The following is a 16,831-nucleotide window of genomic DNA, read 5'->3' as shown; positions in this document are numbered from 1 at the left end:
TAAAAAACACCAAAAGACGAAGATGGATGACGGAACGGAACAAAAGCATTGCCCAGCAAAAATCAGGACGAAAGCATTGCCCAGCAAAAAATCAGATTGGAATCCTAAGAAGCTCGATTCCTGATGAAGTGGTGAACGTTGAATTATACATACTTAAATTTAGTATACTTAACTCTTGGAAATCCTCTCCTCTTCCCTAATTAACTAATACAAAACATCATATAAGCATGAAAACATTCATAACCACTTCCATGATTTGCACTCAATATGACAACATAAAAAATAATCCACAGATTTTTTTCCTATCTATATTTAATCTGCAAACTATGGCTTGATAATCACCATAAATAGCAAGCTCTTTTTCATATGAGAATATTATATTTCTTCAATTTTTTTAAAAGATCTCCTTTTGTGTGCCTCCATGTCAAATGAGTAATGTCAGGTATCCATTTGATCTCGACATCTGCTTATATCTAGTTCCTTCATTTTTAACCCTAAGCTCTTCCTCTCCTCTTTCTCTCCCTTGGTAATCTAACGTCACCACCAACATGCAACCACATTCATCCCTTCTATTTTAACCCTACTGTTTTCCTCCTCTGACCCTCATCACTCTCTCCTATTTTTTTTCTCAAATACCTGATGCCATTGCTAGCCCGCAATTGCATCCCTCGCCTCCTTATTGAACAACATGTTGTAGAGTAAATTTCTATAGTTTTTAAGAGAAAGAATCTATTTTGTTTTTCTTGTTTTCATCATCCATTCATGTCTTTGTTTACAAAAGTTGAAGGGATATAACATTCAAGATATAAATGGTGACAAACTTAAAATGGATCTGACCCTTTTCAGGCTGGCCCATAGGACTAAAAAACCAACACCCAAGTCCATTATGTGCCACCATAGCACTAGTATTTGCTGCTCTTCTGATTTCGTAATTCACGTCCGCACCCAGATCCCTTGTGCTTGTCTGAACCCTAGAACAAATAGGAAGCACAAGCGCGCAACATACAAGCATGTTTTCCAATTTGTTGCTACTTCAACATCTCCCCAGATCCCAATCTCCTGTCATCCACTATGTTGCTCATTGTGCTGAGGTGCGTTGTGCGCCACAAACGGATCAACCAACAAAATTCAATTTTTTTGGCTATGATTTCGAAGTATATGTTTCTAATCTCAACACCTTAGTTGGATGAATTGCTAAATAGGTTGAAGGGTTTAGTCAACAATTTTAAGGTTCATATGGTTTGAGCCTAACATTACTACGTCTAATTTTAGTCATGACAATCATGTAATCAACATTTTATTAGCTTCCGATCCACATGTCATACACTTTGGCATGTTTGGACTTAGTATTTCACTTATTAGCTAGAATTTAAGGGATAATATTACAGAAAGAAAAAACGTTTGACAAACTAGGTAGCGCTATTCTAGATAGGAAATACGAATAGGTAAATATTCATAGGAAAAGGTCTATTTTTGTTCCTTATATCTTATGATGATGGTAGTTTCATGTGGGTCCCTAGTCTCACACCACTATTATTTTGAATGGTTTATATAGAAAGATGATATGATGACTGTAATACATAATTAGTGTTATTTGGTTGAGTCAAATCGATTATTTATCTTCTCTTATCCTCTACTTTATCCTGTTCATTAGTCCGACCTACATCGCCACCTCTAAATCCCACCACGGCATCTCCTAGCAACATTTTAGATCTCAATAAGCTATGTTCGATAGGCAAAACCACTAAGCAATCCAATTGTGATTTCACATCAAATAATATGCATTTAAAAGTTCATCGAGATGATGCACAGTCAATTGTGTAATTATTGCAAATATTTGATGGATCTAAAAGAGGATTAAATCAGATTAAATCTCTGAATGACTTGCGATGGATTGAGAGAATTAACAATGCTAAATGGTTAGATAAGGGACTAGGATAAGATCTTCCGGAGAAAGGTCATCTCCAGCGAAAAATACAACCTCGAAAGCGATCTCCTTTTCTGGCACTGATCTTGTTGGTTCCTCACTTCCGACGACCTCTCCAGAGGCCATTGATACAGGGTAATCAACTGATCAATGCCCACTAGGTTATAATTGCTTAGATAGTTAGGTTTTAGTTTTTGGTTTCTAATTAGTGGTGTGTTATGACCGTTGCTGAGTTTTTGTCCATCAAGTCATCTCTGGCAACTACGATGATGGCGATGAATCTTTCAGGTTTGATCCTGTGAGGTATGTCTACTACAACCTTAACAAAATTAGGTTGTGTATAAATACCTTTCTTGGGTTCTTTATCGTTCGTGGATTGGGGTATGCTATTAGAATGTGAAATGCAAATCCCTTTTCTTGTGATGGAGTTACAACCGATGACTTCTTGTTGGAGCTTCAACTATTCAGGTGCAGATCGATTTGTTCGATGTGCCACTCATGCCTTTTTCAAGAAAATGAAAAAAAAGTTATGCTTATTCATCCAAGCGGGTATGCCTTCATCTTTCGATCTCATTGTAGTTTTAAATTGGTGACGATGAAGATGTTCAGTAGGCTCATAAAAAGGATTTCAATGTATTTTTTCTTTCTTTCAAGGGTTTTTTTGTATGAGCCTGGATGTAAACTTATAGGCCCCGTTTGGAGCATGGCAGATTATGTGAATCCAGAATCTGGAATCCAAAGTGGCTCCAAACAGGTCAGATTTTGGTGTAGATTCCAGAAGCCAATTTTCCAAATTCTATGAATCCCAGAATCTGCTAAAGGCTTGATTCCACCAGCTTCTGCACATGAAAATTACTAATTTACCCCTCTTCTGATATTGAGCAACAGGTTGGCTATGAAATGGTAGCAAGGGCAAAAAAGTCATGTATGCAACAAATAGCTATAAAATCAGATTTTGGAATCTAGGAATCCAAACAATTCCATCCAGATTTTGCCCAAAATCCAGATTTTGGAAATCCATCCAAAATCCAGATTTTTAGAATCCAAAATCGGATCCAAACGATGCCATATTTGTTACAGTACAAATAAATTTCAACCCATTTTGACTTGAGGGACCAAAAGGAAACAACACAAGACACGAGGGGCTAAAGTTGGACTTGTTTTTATTTTTGCCTTTTCCCTGAACTCGCCGGGCCCGTTCGGCTCGACTCGTCACTTCGCTCGTGCCGTGCGGCACCACCGACGGAGAAGGCGGCGGCGGCACTCCCTGCCCCGCAGGGAGCGAAGGGGGATCGACTGCTCCCGTTGAGCAGGCGGCGGCGGGGTATCTCTGGCTCCTCTTGAGCACGCGGCGACTGGGGATCGAGGGCTCCTGCCGGCGTCCGCGCGCAGGCGGCGACGGTGGTAGCTCACCGACGACCATATCGCTGAATCCAAGGAAGCCTTCAGCCTCTTAGGCAAGGTCAGAAACTACACTTCCCATCTCTCCCCTCTGTCATCCTCGACCTCGATCTGTTCATCCCTTCGACAAGGACTGGGATGCTGTACAGATCGTGCGTTTTGCTTCGAGGGTGGCTCTTCTGCTTCGCCTCAATTTTGGGGTTCTTCGGTTGTTCGATAACTGTTTTTGTTAGTAGATTGATACTGTTGCTCTTCATGAGGTAGGATTTGTTTATTTCATCATGTTCATAGCTTACTGCAATCTAATGAAAACCCTATCCATGAAGATCCTGCAGGCACCTAAATTCCTGGTGTTTGACATTCCTAACAGGATTTGTCTGTCTCCTAAGTTGCCAAATCTGCCCTTAGCTTTTTCTTATTAACTCTGTCACACCTGTGGTTAGGAATCTGTAAGCCATACTTTTTGATTCAGACATGATCCATGATCATGTTGAAGTATTATGTGAAATGGAGTTTAGCAGCACAAACTAGCAGATCTTTGTGCCATTGGTCATGTACTGTTTCTATGATTTGTGCGTATACCAGGTCTCTTACCATTTTAGCTAGACCATTGGTAGAATCAGCACCCTTTGGCAAACAGTTTAGATCGGGTGGCTGCATATATCAAGTTACTAGCTGGTAGCAGGCATGGCAGTTGAACTTTCATACTATTAGAACATTCATCTATTGACTCACTTTGCATTTTAGGGGACATGATCCACGACAATAATATATCCCTTAAAGAAATCTCCATATTTGCTTTTATCATGGGGAATAGGGGTTCACCATGATCTCTAAATGAAAATGCATAAATGCCATCCAGATGATGGAATTGGTCATAGTCTTAGACCTCTATTTACCACCTAACTTGTGAAGCTAATGCTAATCACTGCAGTGTTTTGAAGGGGGAGAAAACTTGCTTAAGACTTCCCTGCTTCTATGTAGATATAGGAGTGCATTTCTAACTTCCCTGAATCCCTGCTTCTAACAGTAGAATAAACCTGCACAGAGAGATGGCAAAAATAACAAGTATTTTCTGTCAAAGTGCCTTGATTTGTCCTTGGTGAAGTCCAGTGATCTAAAATTGGAGATAGGGTTGGGTGGGTCTAATATCTTTACTAATATGCGAGTGTTCAATTTTAGTGCATCATAAATGTTAGGGAGAGGGCAAAGCATATTGATTCAGTATTGTGCTTTTTGTACCATGGTTGTTCCTTTCTTGATTTAGAACTTGGTATGCTTGTGCACCTTTTATTATTTCCACCTATAAGTTTTATTGATTCTGATACCTCACTTAATGCTTATGACAATAGCCCAGTAATGTTTTCCTCTATGGATGGTCATTGAAAGTCTCTTCTTATTGTGATTTGTAGAGTTACATCTGTAGTATTCAGTATCCATTTTCTGGAAGAAGGGAGTGTTAAGTTTAAGTCTCCATTTCATCAATCTGGCACATCCATATTGGATTCAATTTTAGTTAGAACTTGCTGGTACTGATTTGAATATGTTCTACATGTAATTCAGTAGTTTATGAGTGACTTCGAATAGCAGCACCGAACCCATTCTCTTTTGACCTAAGATGTTAATTGATAAAGTAGAAAGATATTATACTTTATTTTGTGTACTAAAGGGTATACTTTTATTCCACTACAGTTTTGTATCAGTGAATTTCCCTGTCTTGCTGTTTTTATGTTTTTGTTGCATACTGACTAAACTTTTACCTTGGACATAGTTGTAGATTGCATCCTAGACATGGACTGCAACAGCGATGATCTTGATAAGCAAAATGAAACAACAGAAGCTCAAGTATACGTTCCTCAGGATGCCCAAGGGATTGTCCTTGCTTTTCTTCCTGGTAGGGTTGTAGTCAAGCTTCGCAGTGTATGCAAGTTCTGGCGTGACTGCATTGAAGAACCTAATTTTGTGGACCGTCACCTCAACAATGCTTGCCGCTTCCACCAGTCCATTGCTTGTTTCACCGTGCTTGATCATGGCCTAGTCCACTTGTACACATTTGATCCTGCAACAATGAATTTCAGAAGCGTGGAACTTGTGTTCTCAAATAGGTTTCAGATGTCAGGCCCCTGCAATGGCTTAGTGTGCGCGTATGATATAAAAGGCAATGCTGAGGTCTTGAATCCCACAACAAGGAAGCATTTGAGACTGCCAGATTCCGTACTCAAGTCACGGTCTCTTTGCTCTGAATATTTTGTTGGATTTGTGCACTCCACAAAACAGTACAAGGTGGTCTCTGTCCGTCACTGTGTGCAGTTCTTGGCATTTGAAATATGCACTATCGGTGTGCTGTCATGGAGGACCATACGTGAATCTGCAGAGCTTCTAAAGGCAACGAAGGCAGTCATTGTTAATGGTAGCATGTACTGGCTACTTCTTAACGAGGCATCCTCCAGCTTTTCTCGAGATATCCTTATGCTCAATCTGACGGATGAGACGTTCACAAAAATTGCCATCCCAGATGCTGTAAGAAAACATGATTTGGAACTATTTGAGGGGGAAGGAAAGCTTCTTTCATTGTCAAATCATTGTGATGGATCATCTGGCAATATAGTTTCTGATATTTGGGTGGTGGACTTGACTCATCAAGAAGACTGGATCCACTTGCATACCGTTGCTCTTAGGATACCTGTGGGCATGAGCCCATTTTTCCAGCTCAAGAGGAAGATCTTCTTTGGCAACCAAAACAGACTCATTTGCATAGATCTTCAGGATTGTACAGTTTCGTACATCAACATGCCTTCTGGCGAGACTTTGATATCTTGTGGCATGTTTGTGGAGAGTTTTGCACCTGCTGTGACTGGCTTGGTGAGCTCGACTGCGTCATCATATGGAAACAGTTCTGGTGTCAATGAACCATCCTCAGCAGACCCTGGACCATCTTTTCGAGGCGCTGGGTCATCCTCTTCCTCGTTAGGCCGTGGTAAATCTTGCGGTTTCACTGGATGGTCCTCAGCTGACCTCGAGCGGTCCTTTAAGAGAACAAAGAGAACGATGAACATGGTGTGGAAGATATCGAAACACAGAGCAATCTAGGGTGTGGAAGATATCGAAACACAGAGCAATCTAGGGTGTGGAAGATATCGAAACACAGAGCAATCTAGGAGCACCCGGCTCGGTCTCTCTCTGTGGACTGTACATCAGCTGGTTCCTTTTGCCTCTTACAAGTTGCCATCGTTTGTGTGTAAGGTGCGATGCTGTATTAGCGCACTGGTATGGTACCGGTGGAAGTAAGAGGCCATGGCAATGGGACAGGGTATACAAAAGAAACTGAATAAACAGCAAGCTAGGAGCTGTTCATCGCTGCAGTACTGGTGGAAATAAGAATCCATGGCAATGGGACAGAGTATACAAGAGGAACTTAATAAACAGCAAGTGACATGGCTGTGACTGTAACCTATAAGTTTTGGGTAATGTTTACCCCTGCTTGTGGGGTTTGTACAGCTGAATAATGTTGAGATTGTTGTTTTGCTTTGTACCTGTAAGCTGTATCTGTATGTATGCATTGGGATTGTGAACAGACTGGATCAGGACAAATTGTTGCTTGTATTGTTATCATTATTATATATATGCCAGACAAACTCAAGGCTCTAACTCTATGAGCAGCCAGCTGGAACATAATTTTGTTCAGCAATATCACATGCTGCTCATACAGTGGGCACGGACAGCGATGGCGGGAATCCGAAGTACGGCCAGCAACACTGCCCGGCAGCACCACCGGCGCACCGTGCCTGGCAGATCTTCTCCAGCTGGAAGCTGTTGACGTCGATTTTGAACAGCTCGGCGTCCCTGACGCGGTAGCTCGCCATGAACGCCGGCTTCTCCTCGCTGACCTCGAGGATCAAGCACCCGTTGGCCGTGCCCCGGAGGCAGAACGGCCGGTGGTACGCCGCCGGCCATGGCAGCGGGATCGTGTTCTCCAGCCGCCACCGCGGCCCGTCGGCGTCCTGCACGATCGTGTAGTAGTGGAGATCGGCTTTGCCGCCGGGGTGGTGGAAGTCATGCGCGAACACGCCGACGTTCCCGTCGGGGGCCTCGACGACGGCGACGTGCTCCTCCCAGTAGCCGGCCGGCGAGGGGATGATGGAGAGGGCGAGCTCCATAGCGCGCGTGTCGAGCACGAGCCACCGGTTGGTGAGGCAGTCCACCCAGTAGAAGCGGCCGTGCGCGTAGTGCCGCCGGTTCCAGACGGTGTGCATCGGGCAGCTGAACGGCGACCTGTGCCGGCGCCAGATGAAGCAGTCCGGCGACGGGAGCGCGCGCCACCGCCCGTCGCTCGAGGAGAAGGCGAAGGCGGCGACCTTCCGCTGGCACCGGGCCGTCCAGAACACGGTGAAGGGCGGCGCCGCGTCGGGATCGTCGCAGCAGGCCTCGGCGGGGGCAAGGAAGGGCTCGCACGCGCGCCGGCCGCCGAAGACGTTGAGCACGCCGTCGACGGTCGCCGCGAGGTCCTCCGGGATGGGCGGGAGCAGGGCGTAGCGGCGGGAGAGGGGGTCGCAGACGGCGAGTTCGGTGAACACGGTGCCCCTCTCGGTCCCCGACGCCACGCGGTCGAGGAGGAAGCGGCCGTCGCGGTAGTCCCGGACTATCCACCCCTCGGCTTCGGCTTCGGCTCCGGCTCCGTCCGCGGCGGAGGGATCCGCCGGGAGGAACCCGAAGGAGAAGTCCGCGGCGCCGGCGACGGCGCGGGCGGCGGCCGCCGCCGGGTGCGGCGGCTCCGCGGGGTGGAAGCCCGTGCCGTCGCCGCCGTCGCTGCTGAGGGAGAAGGTGAAGACCCCGAGGAGCGCGCCGGGGTCCCGGTGCAGCGCGCGGTGGCGGCGGAGGAAGCGCGGGGAGGAGACGAGCGCGCGGAAGTCGCCGCTGGCGGCGGCGGCGCGCGCCAGCGCGGAGCGGGAGGGCAGGCGGAGCAGGATCTCGTCCGTGATCTCGTCGGGGATCTCGCTGCGGGCCGGCTCCTCGCCCTTGCCGGCGTCGCCTCCTGCCTCGCCGCGGGCCATGGGTTGGGAGCTTGGCTGAGCTGAGCTACAGCTGCTCGAGTTCGTGGTGCGTGTGGGGTAGGGGATTGCTGGAGCAGTGAGCTGCGCGCTGTGACTTCTTGGTCAGAGAGGGGGCCGTGGCGCGAGCTCCGCGAGCGCATTAAACTAGGGCCTGTTTGGCTCACCGGTGTTAAAGTTTAACACCCGTCACATCGGATGTTTGAATGCTAATTAGGAGTATTAAACATAGGTTAATTACAAAACTAATTGCACAGATGGAGTGTAATTCGCGAGACGAATCTATTAAGCCTAATTAGTACATGATTTGACAATGTGGTGCTACAGTAACCATTTGCTAATGATGGATTAATTAGGCTTAATAGATTCGTCTCGCGAATTAGCATAGGGTTCTGCAATTAGTTTTATAATTAGCTCATATTTAGTTCTCCTAATTAGCATCCGAACATTTGATGTGACAGTGTTAAAGTTTAACACCTCGTAAGCGAGGTGGTGGGCGACGTGGGCCTGCGTCGCCACGCGGCGTCTGGGCCCAGCGACAGCGAGAGGAAACCTTAAAGTAGACTACGGCTATACGCTTTTTCTAGCCGCTTGGATTATAATCTAAGCGAAGGTTTTCTCGCTTCTTGTTTTTCGGTTCTCGTAGTTCAAATCGTTGAAGTGGCTTACCATATAAGCGAGAATCGGTGGAAATAAGTAAAACGTTTGGTGGGATTCTCGCTTATTTCCACCGATAAGCCGCTTATAAGCGGATACAAACGGGCCTACATAGGATTAGTTTAGTTTGACTGTTTGAGAAACAGCTCCGTACAGTTGATTATTGGTTAATCTTGGTCCCATCTTAACGGATCCTCTGCACCGGCCGAGAGCGGTGAGCTTGGCTTTGAGTTGCGGTTTGACACGGTGAGGTGAGGCCATTTTGAACCGCGGCGATGATGGGAGGCTTCTGATTACTCAAGTATGGCATGGTTTACTTCCACGTGGCGCCGTGGCGGGTGAAACAAAACAAAACTAAAGCCTCTGGTTTCTCTGGAAACCTGTGGTTGCCCATTTTGTTTGAATTCTGGTGCTGTACCATGCTTGCGAACTTGCGAAGCAACAAAACGGAACCGTTATACGTTTCGGCAACTCATTGCTAGTCAGTGATGGATTGCAAGTACTATAGTGCTGGGAAAGAGTAACAGAATCACGGTCATTACCGTAACCATCTAACCACTACAATCCGTAGAAATTGCTAAAGCTAATCCCAATGGAGAGTTTCATTTTGATGTTTCTAAGATAGCTACATAAGCAACATGAAAATGAAATTGTGTTTGAAACTACCTCTACAATGCAAAATTTCATGGTGTAGTTTCATATGCAGTACATGCAAGACACAAACTGTGTTGGTAACTGTGCATACATGGTTTCATCTAGATGAAACTCCTCTTACCTCTCTCCTCATTAACTCACTGCCACATCATCAAAAATGCTGATATGGCACCCTAATTAATGTGCATGAAACCTCTATGAAACCTGCATTGGGATTAGTCTAAGAAGAAAGGAAGAAAATATTCCCGCCTAACATCACTAGCCTCCGCCGAGAGTGATGGTGAGGTCAACAAGGTTTGAACAAAATTATTCTCAAGTATTTTTGAAAGCATTTATATAATTGATCTTTGTGAGGGTCATCTTAAAACACAAAAAAGTATATGGGATTTATATATCAGATGCAATCTGTTTAGGTCGTTTTTGGTAAGTTTTCTTAGATTTTATGGTTTGGATGGAAATTTATATTTATTGGTGGGGTTAGCCTTATCTTCAATAATGCAATGCCGCAACAAGGTCTTATTCTCTAGAAAAGTAAGGCCTCCGCGCGAAATGAGTGGAGGACTCCACACCAGTGCTTACATTATTCTTTCAGTAATAGGTGACGTACCCATCGAGAGCGAGGCTTCAATCTCAAGAAATGTCGACTCAATCTCTCGAGGCTTCAATCTCAAGAAATGTCGACTCAATCTCTTGATATACTCATTGAGGTTAGTATGCGTGTACGGGAGCATCTGTGTGTACTGTATTTTAAAAAAAGAATACGGTCTTTCACAATGGGAAAAATGCTACAAAATCAGCATCGCGCTATGTAGATTACAACGACCTACATCACCATATGGAGCCCACATGGTAAATAAAAAAAGGAACACCTTGTTGCATCCCCCACGTCTCCGAACATCCCTTCGACCAACTCTTCCTCTTGCTCAACCTCCATGACGTCAATGACTCTAGCTGTCGCTCATCCATGTTGGACTCCACGTCCTTTTACTTATACATCGAACCCGTGCCATTGCACGCGACGCTTGGAAACAACAACGCGATGTTTTTCCCTACAGAGATGGAATTGGTGCATGCAAATCCCTATTTTTATGTGTTGGCTTCGATGGCCGCCACAGTATTCCAAGAGATATCTAAAGTATCTCTCTATTTTTTTTAATCATTTTGGACGCACATTTCGGAGGGTCTTGTGTTTGGGGTTGAGGTCGTAATTCATGATTTTACAAAGAGGATTTGGTATTTTAGAACAAAATGACACCAAACTTATTTTTGAGATCACTTGCTACTATATCATTTCTTTGTACGGATTATTAAAAAATTAAAGCACAGAAGGACAACGATTTCCATGATATGATGCATTGCAATTTTTATAGGATATTTTTCCGCCGCCGAGAGCTGTGATATTTCTCCTATTGGGTTGGATTTTGATGAGCAAGTGGGTGGGTGGTATCATTGGTGACAATTGGTTGAAGACAAAAGATGAGAGCGACGAGTTCTTGATTCCAAAGGAGCATTATTTTCCGTGTAAGATTTTACAAGAATTTTGCATTGTGCAAACAGCGTGTGCGTGTATGATGAGCTAGAAAATTGGCACGGCTAGTGTGTCACTTTGCAATGGTGAGGTCGTATACTCGTATGTTAAACTTTGTTGAGTAGTTATGACAGGAAGAGGTATAATCAAGGTTGCCAAAACTATCCAGATCCCATCAAGATTAAGTTTAACTTTGTCATCATATAAATTTAGGCATTGTGCACCGGAGACTAAGTTTTGTATGTTTAATCTCATATGTGTTACTCTTTCACCTATTGTGATATATCAAGTAATGTAATATAATCAACATAGGACCTTTAAAATGATCGAATTATGAAGAAATATTGCGTAAACTAAGTTGGATTGAAAATGATGCAAATAAGCATATATACTCAAGTTTATACAAAATTAAATCAAACAGGAGGGACATTAAACACTTTCAAATTTCACGATTTGTACTACCAAAAGAATTGTTATCTTAGTCAAGAAAAAGCCTGACAGCCTTGGCCTGTTCGTGATGGATGGGATGGGATTTTTTATAGATGTTTTATTCCAATGTGAGGTGCAATCTCGCCGCATGGGATATGATTTTGGACTTTTAAGTGAGCTAGCGGTTGTTATTGCTGGTGTCAAATTGGTTGCAGACAAAAGGTAGCTGTCGTATTGCAAGCCATAGCCCCGCCCACTGTTCGATCGGTTCCCAATCTAGATCATCAAGTTTTTTTTTTAGGAATCATCATCAAGTTGTTTGGAGAGCGTGAACGGTGAACATGACAAAATTTGTTGAGCTGGCTGCAATCCGTAGGACTCGAGAGGAGTACGGTAGAGAGATCTGTGGTTTTGCATGAGGTCAAATCTTAAAAAAAAAGCAGCAGCATTTATATAGAGAGAACTTAGTTCATGTTTGGCACGGCTCCACTCCTAAACTCCAGCAACTCCATCAAAAAATTCAGCCAAACACCCCAACTCCAAAACTCCATGGAGTTACCAACTCCATGGAGCTGTAGTGCAAATGGAGGTAGAGTTTTGGAGCATCTCTTTTGCTACTCCAGAAACCTCTCTTTTCAACCTCTTCGTGGAGTTGGTGGGTAATTACCCACCAATGCCACTGGTTAAAAAAAACGTTTCATTCTATTCTCCCTTCTATTCTCCCGAGCCCCACTCGCCGCCAGAGCCCCGCCCGTCGCCACCCCCGTGGCCGGCCGGCCCCGCCGCCCGTCGCCGCCCGCCACTCGTCGTCGCCCGTCGCCGCCCCCATGGCCGGCCGCCCGTCGCCGCCCAGCGCCGCCCCCGTCGCCGCCCAGCCCGCCGCCCACCCCGCCGCCCGTCGCCACCCACCCCGCCACCCGTGGAGGGTCTCCCGTGTGCGGCACAGTGCAGTGGAAAAAGGGGAAGAAGAAGATAGGATAGAGAGGATGACAAGTGGCACCTTAATTGGGGGGAACAATGGCAATCCACACTGAAATCGATCTTTTTTTTGGAGCTGAGAGCACCCATCTAGCCAAACACCCCATTTTTGTTCTGGAGTTTTGGAGCAGAGTTGGCTCCATGTGGAGTTCTGGAGTGGAGCAGCTCCACTCGAAGTTGGAGCCATGCCAAATAGGACCTTAGATGCAGCGATTGGTCCACTTGGCTTCATCTGTATTCCTCGTCCTGTTAAAAGTTTGAACGTGACATGTTTGGCACGTTGTTGTGATGCACACAGCTATAAGGGGTGTTTGGGAGACAGGGCTAAACCTGTCACATCGGATGTTCGGATGCTAATTAGGATGACTAAATATGAGCTAATTACAAAACTAATAGCAGAACCCCTAGGCTAAATCGTGAGACGAATCTATTAAGCCTAATTAATCCATCATTAGTGAATGGTTACTGTAGCATCTCATTGTCAAATCATGAACTAATTAGGCTTAATAGATTCGTCTCACGATTTAGCCTAGGGGTTGTGCAATTAGTTTTGTAATTAACCAATGTTTAATACTCCTAATTAATGTCCAAACATCCGATGTTTAGCCCCTGTGTGCCAAACACCCCCTGAAAATGACGTGACAGCCTTTTCCTTCTTTGGTGGTGGTGGGCGGTGCCGGCGCGTAATTATGGCCTGGTTTGGTTTCCTTGCTTATTTTTAGCACCCGTGTTTAGATACTAATTAGAAGTATTAAACGTAGACTATTTACAAAACCAATTACATAAGTGGAGGCTAAATGGTGAGACGAATCTATTAAGCCTAATTAGTCCATGATTTGACAATGTGTTGCTACAGTAAATATTTGCTAATGATGGATTAATTAGGCTTAATAGATTCGTCTCGCCGTTTAACCTCCACTTATGTAATGAGTTTCGTAAATAGTCTATGTTTAATACTCCTAATTAATATTTAAACATTCGATGTGACACGTACTAAAAATAAGCAAAATAACCAAACGGGCCTATAACAGGGACGGCGACGTGACAGCCATAGTTTGCGGCGGGCGTTGATGCTAATCTTGGAGTACGTGGGGGCCACCCGAGCTATCGGAGGGCATGGAGCACAGGAGATTGACACGATGGTGCGTGGTCTTCTTCCGTCCACCAATATGAGAACGATTGCGTTTACTATTTTAAGTTTAGTTAGAGATTATTAATGCCATTTATAATACCAAATGAGCATCATTAGATTCACTAGATAAAATAATTTTGTATTTATTTTTTGATTTGATCGAATTTAACAGAGTTTGATTCAGGACAGACTTATAATCTTTTGTAGTTGTGGATAGAAAAGGTAACAGTCATAGCTTGTTGTTTAGTTGTGTGGCATGGAAAGAACTGAAAGCTGTGGTGTCAACAATCTGTGTGATGCGATTGTGTCAAAATACATATTCTACTAGTGATCCTATGGTGCGGAGGACCTGATGTTTTTTTTTCTTTTTAGTATGTTGTATGTACAAAAGTAACGCACTAACCTCCATTTTCATCAACTTGCCGCTGCTAGGGATGTAAGTTTGCTAGCCCAAGAATCCTCATTTAGACGGGCAAGACCTCTTTGCATCCCTATTTACCACCAAAGAGCTACTTTAACCACCATCTTTTTTTTTCCTACAAAAGCTTTTTAATCCTTACAAGCATATGCTACTAATAAATTAAGTTTCAATGAAAAATCATATAATATGAAGATTGCATGTCTATAAGAATCCTCTTTGGGAAAAAAACGTACGATAGAAATTGCCACAGTAAAAACTTGCGTCAATAAAATGAAAACGGAGGTTTCATTAGTACTTTTTTTTGAGAGCAACGGGTAGCTTTTTATTCAATCAACCGAGCGTTACAAAGAGAAGCCCGAATAAATGGAATCGGTTTGGTTTCATTAGTACTAATATATGCTGATGATGCTTTTTTTAGAGTATATATGCATCTGGCTGGCCAGGCCGGTTGGGCTCATTTCTTGGGCCGAGAGCTTGGCGATACATATAGCACTTCCGTTTGTTCTTCCCGGGCGAGAGACGGCCCAAGCGAAGCCAGAAGCCCAGAAACCACCATCGGGCCAAGCAGACAACCCAACCCAACGCTAATCAACGGGCAAACCCCCAACCCATTTCCAAACCCCTCCTCCCTTCTCCCCTCACTTCCTCGCCGTCGCCGCCGCCGCCACCACCATGCTCCGCGCCGCCCTCACCTCCGGCGGCGGCCGCCTCACCGCCCTCCTTCCCCACCACCACGCCCGTATCTTCTCCTCCTCCTACTCCTCATCCTCCACCATCGCCTCCCTCTTCTCCGATCCCACCCCTCCCCCGGACCCCGCCGCCGCGATGCAGTCCGCCGGCGTCGATCTCTCCCACCCGGACACCGTCCCCGCGCTCCTCCTCGACCCGGGGCTCTCTGGAAACTACCCCGCGGCCTCGCGCTTCTTCTCTTGGGCCGCCTCTGACCCCGCCGCCAAGGCCGCGCTCAACTCGCGGTCCTTCAACTCCATGCTCCAGCTCGCCGCCGCGCACGGCGACGCCGAGCGCTTCTGGTCCCTCGTCGCCTCCATGCGGTCCAGGGGCTACGGGATCTCCAAGCCCGCCTTCCGGGCCGCCTCCGAGAGCTTCCGGGCCAAGGACATGGCCAGGGACGCCGACCTGCTGCAGGAGGCATTCGCCGCGCACGGCAGGAACGCGGCGGCTGCCGAGGTATGCAAGGTTCTCCGGGCGCCGGGCAAGGATGATGCCTCAAAGCTAGCCATGCTGAGTGAATCGGGTGTTGAGGTGACTGACGAGCTGGTGGCATTAGTGGTGGAGAAGGTCGGGCAGTTCCCGCAGCAGGCCATGGTGTTCTTCCGGTGGGTGGAGCAGTCAGCTGGGGCCGGAATCAGTTGGGACAAGGTTTACAATGCGATGGCGAGGGTTCTTGGCCGTGAGGATTGCATCGAGGAGTTCCGGGAGGTCCTGCGGAAGATGAGGGGCAAGGGGCTTGAGATGGATCGAGATGTGTATGTTACTGTCACCGACAGGTTCCTCAAGAGGAAGATGGTTGAGGATACTGTGGACCTGTTCCGATTCATGTCAAGCAGGCCGGAGAAGCTCTCGACGGATTATTTCATATTCTTGCTGAAGAAGGTTGTAGCGACTGGTGATTTGGATCTCAAGTTGGTGACGAGGGTCTTGCGGTATTATCGGCATGCGGGCAATGAGGTCAAAGACTCAGCTTTTGATTCTGTTCTAAAGTCGTTGAGGAGTGTAGGGAGGCTTGGGGAGAGTGGCAGAGTTCTGAAGGCGATGCAGGAAGGTGGTTTTGAACCAGATAGTGCTGAACATGAAAAGGCTGTTATTGCAATGTGTGATGCTGGCAATCTGGAAGAAGCACGAAATTATTTGACTGGTGTGGAAGAATCAGGGCATAAGTTGGGTCCAAGGATATGGTCTTGTTTAGTTCAGAAGTATTCTCTTGGTGAAAATGTGGATATGGCAGTCTCGTGCTTCCATGAAATGCTGGAAAAATGTGGCAATGAGAATGTGGGTTCTGCTCTTGAGGCACTGGTTTCTGGATTATACAAGAAGAAAGGGGCAAAGGAAGCATTCCAAGTTCTGAAGAACTTGATAGCTGAGAAGGCTGTAGTTCCTTGGCAAACTACCTACAAGTATTTGATCCACAAGTTGATCCGCCAAGGGCATCTGAAACAAGCATTTGAAGTGCTAGGTTTAATGAAAAGCCATGGTTATCCAACTTTCGTTGATCCTTTTATCCCACATATTTCAAAGTCTGGGACTCTGGATGATGCCCTGGGTTTGCTGAATGCAACATCTTTGAGGGGGTTGCCATCAAGAATAGTTTATGTGCGCTTATTTCAAGCTTTGTTCAAAGAAGAGAGGCATGAAGTTGCCCAACAGTTGCTTTCCCAGTCTCCTGATAGCATCCAAAACCATGCTGATGTTCGTGATGTTTTCAATAGGATGAAGCTGGAAGAACCTGTCACAGCGGCATTGGCAGAGGGTTGATGCATGCTAAATTGAGTTTTTGATGCCCGCATTTTGCATGGCAAGCTGAATTTGCCTTTTTGACTTTGTAATAGGGGCCGATATCAGAAGTTGGGATGTCAGAAACTTCTTAGCTGAAATGCTTGCACTATTTTCCAAAGTAATAAGTTACATTATTTTCTTT

The 16,831-nt window shown here is 45.5% G+C and overlaps 3 protein-coding genes across 4 annotated transcripts; 2 read left to right on the top strand and 1 right to left on the bottom strand.

Annotated features, from left to right (window-relative positions):
• The first annotated feature begins 3,113 nt into the window (after nucleotides 1-3,113).
• LOC117849397 (putative F-box protein At2g02030) lies at nucleotides 3,114-6,976 on the top strand. Of its 2 annotated transcripts, none has more exons than XM_034730938.2 (2): nucleotides 3,114-3,389; nucleotides 5,106-6,976. In XM_034730938.2, exon 2 carries the CDS (start codon nucleotides 5,120-5,122, stop codon nucleotides 6,416-6,418), a length of 1,299 nt encoding a protein of 432 aa, XP_034586829.1. In that variant the 5' UTR covers nucleotides 3,114-3,389; nucleotides 5,106-5,119; the 3' UTR covers nucleotides 6,419-6,976. The 2 variants fall into 2 exon arrangements, with proteins under 2 accessions (XP_034586829.1, XP_034586822.1); XM_034730931.2 differs by having other exon boundaries at nucleotides 5,100-6,976.
• LOC117849387 (uncharacterized) lies at nucleotides 6,910-8,500 on the bottom strand. The gene has a single exon (XM_034730924.2). It carries the CDS (start codon nucleotides 8,377-8,379, stop codon nucleotides 7,030-7,032), a length of 1,350 nt encoding a protein of 449 aa, XP_034586815.1. The 5' UTR covers nucleotides 8,380-8,500; the 3' UTR covers nucleotides 6,910-7,029.
• A 6,347-nt stretch (nucleotides 8,501-14,847) lies between these two features.
• LOC117847812 (pentatricopeptide repeat-containing protein At3g02490, mitochondrial) lies at nucleotides 14,848-16,668 on the top strand. Its single transcript, XM_034729101.1, has one exon. It carries the CDS (start codon nucleotides 14,848-14,850, stop codon nucleotides 16,666-16,668), a length of 1,821 nt encoding a protein of 606 aa, XP_034584992.1.
• Nucleotides 16,669-16,831: the final 163 nt, after the last annotated feature.

Source organism: Setaria viridis, chromosome 1 (assembly GCF_005286985.2).
Source record: "Setaria viridis chromosome 1, Setaria_viridis_v4.0, whole genome shotgun sequence".
Classification (NCBI taxonomy): domain Eukaryota; kingdom Viridiplantae; phylum Streptophyta; class Magnoliopsida; order Poales; family Poaceae; genus Setaria; species Setaria viridis.
The sequence above is the reverse complement of the archived record's forward strand: the minus strand, read 5'-3'. Positions and strand labels throughout refer to the sequence as shown.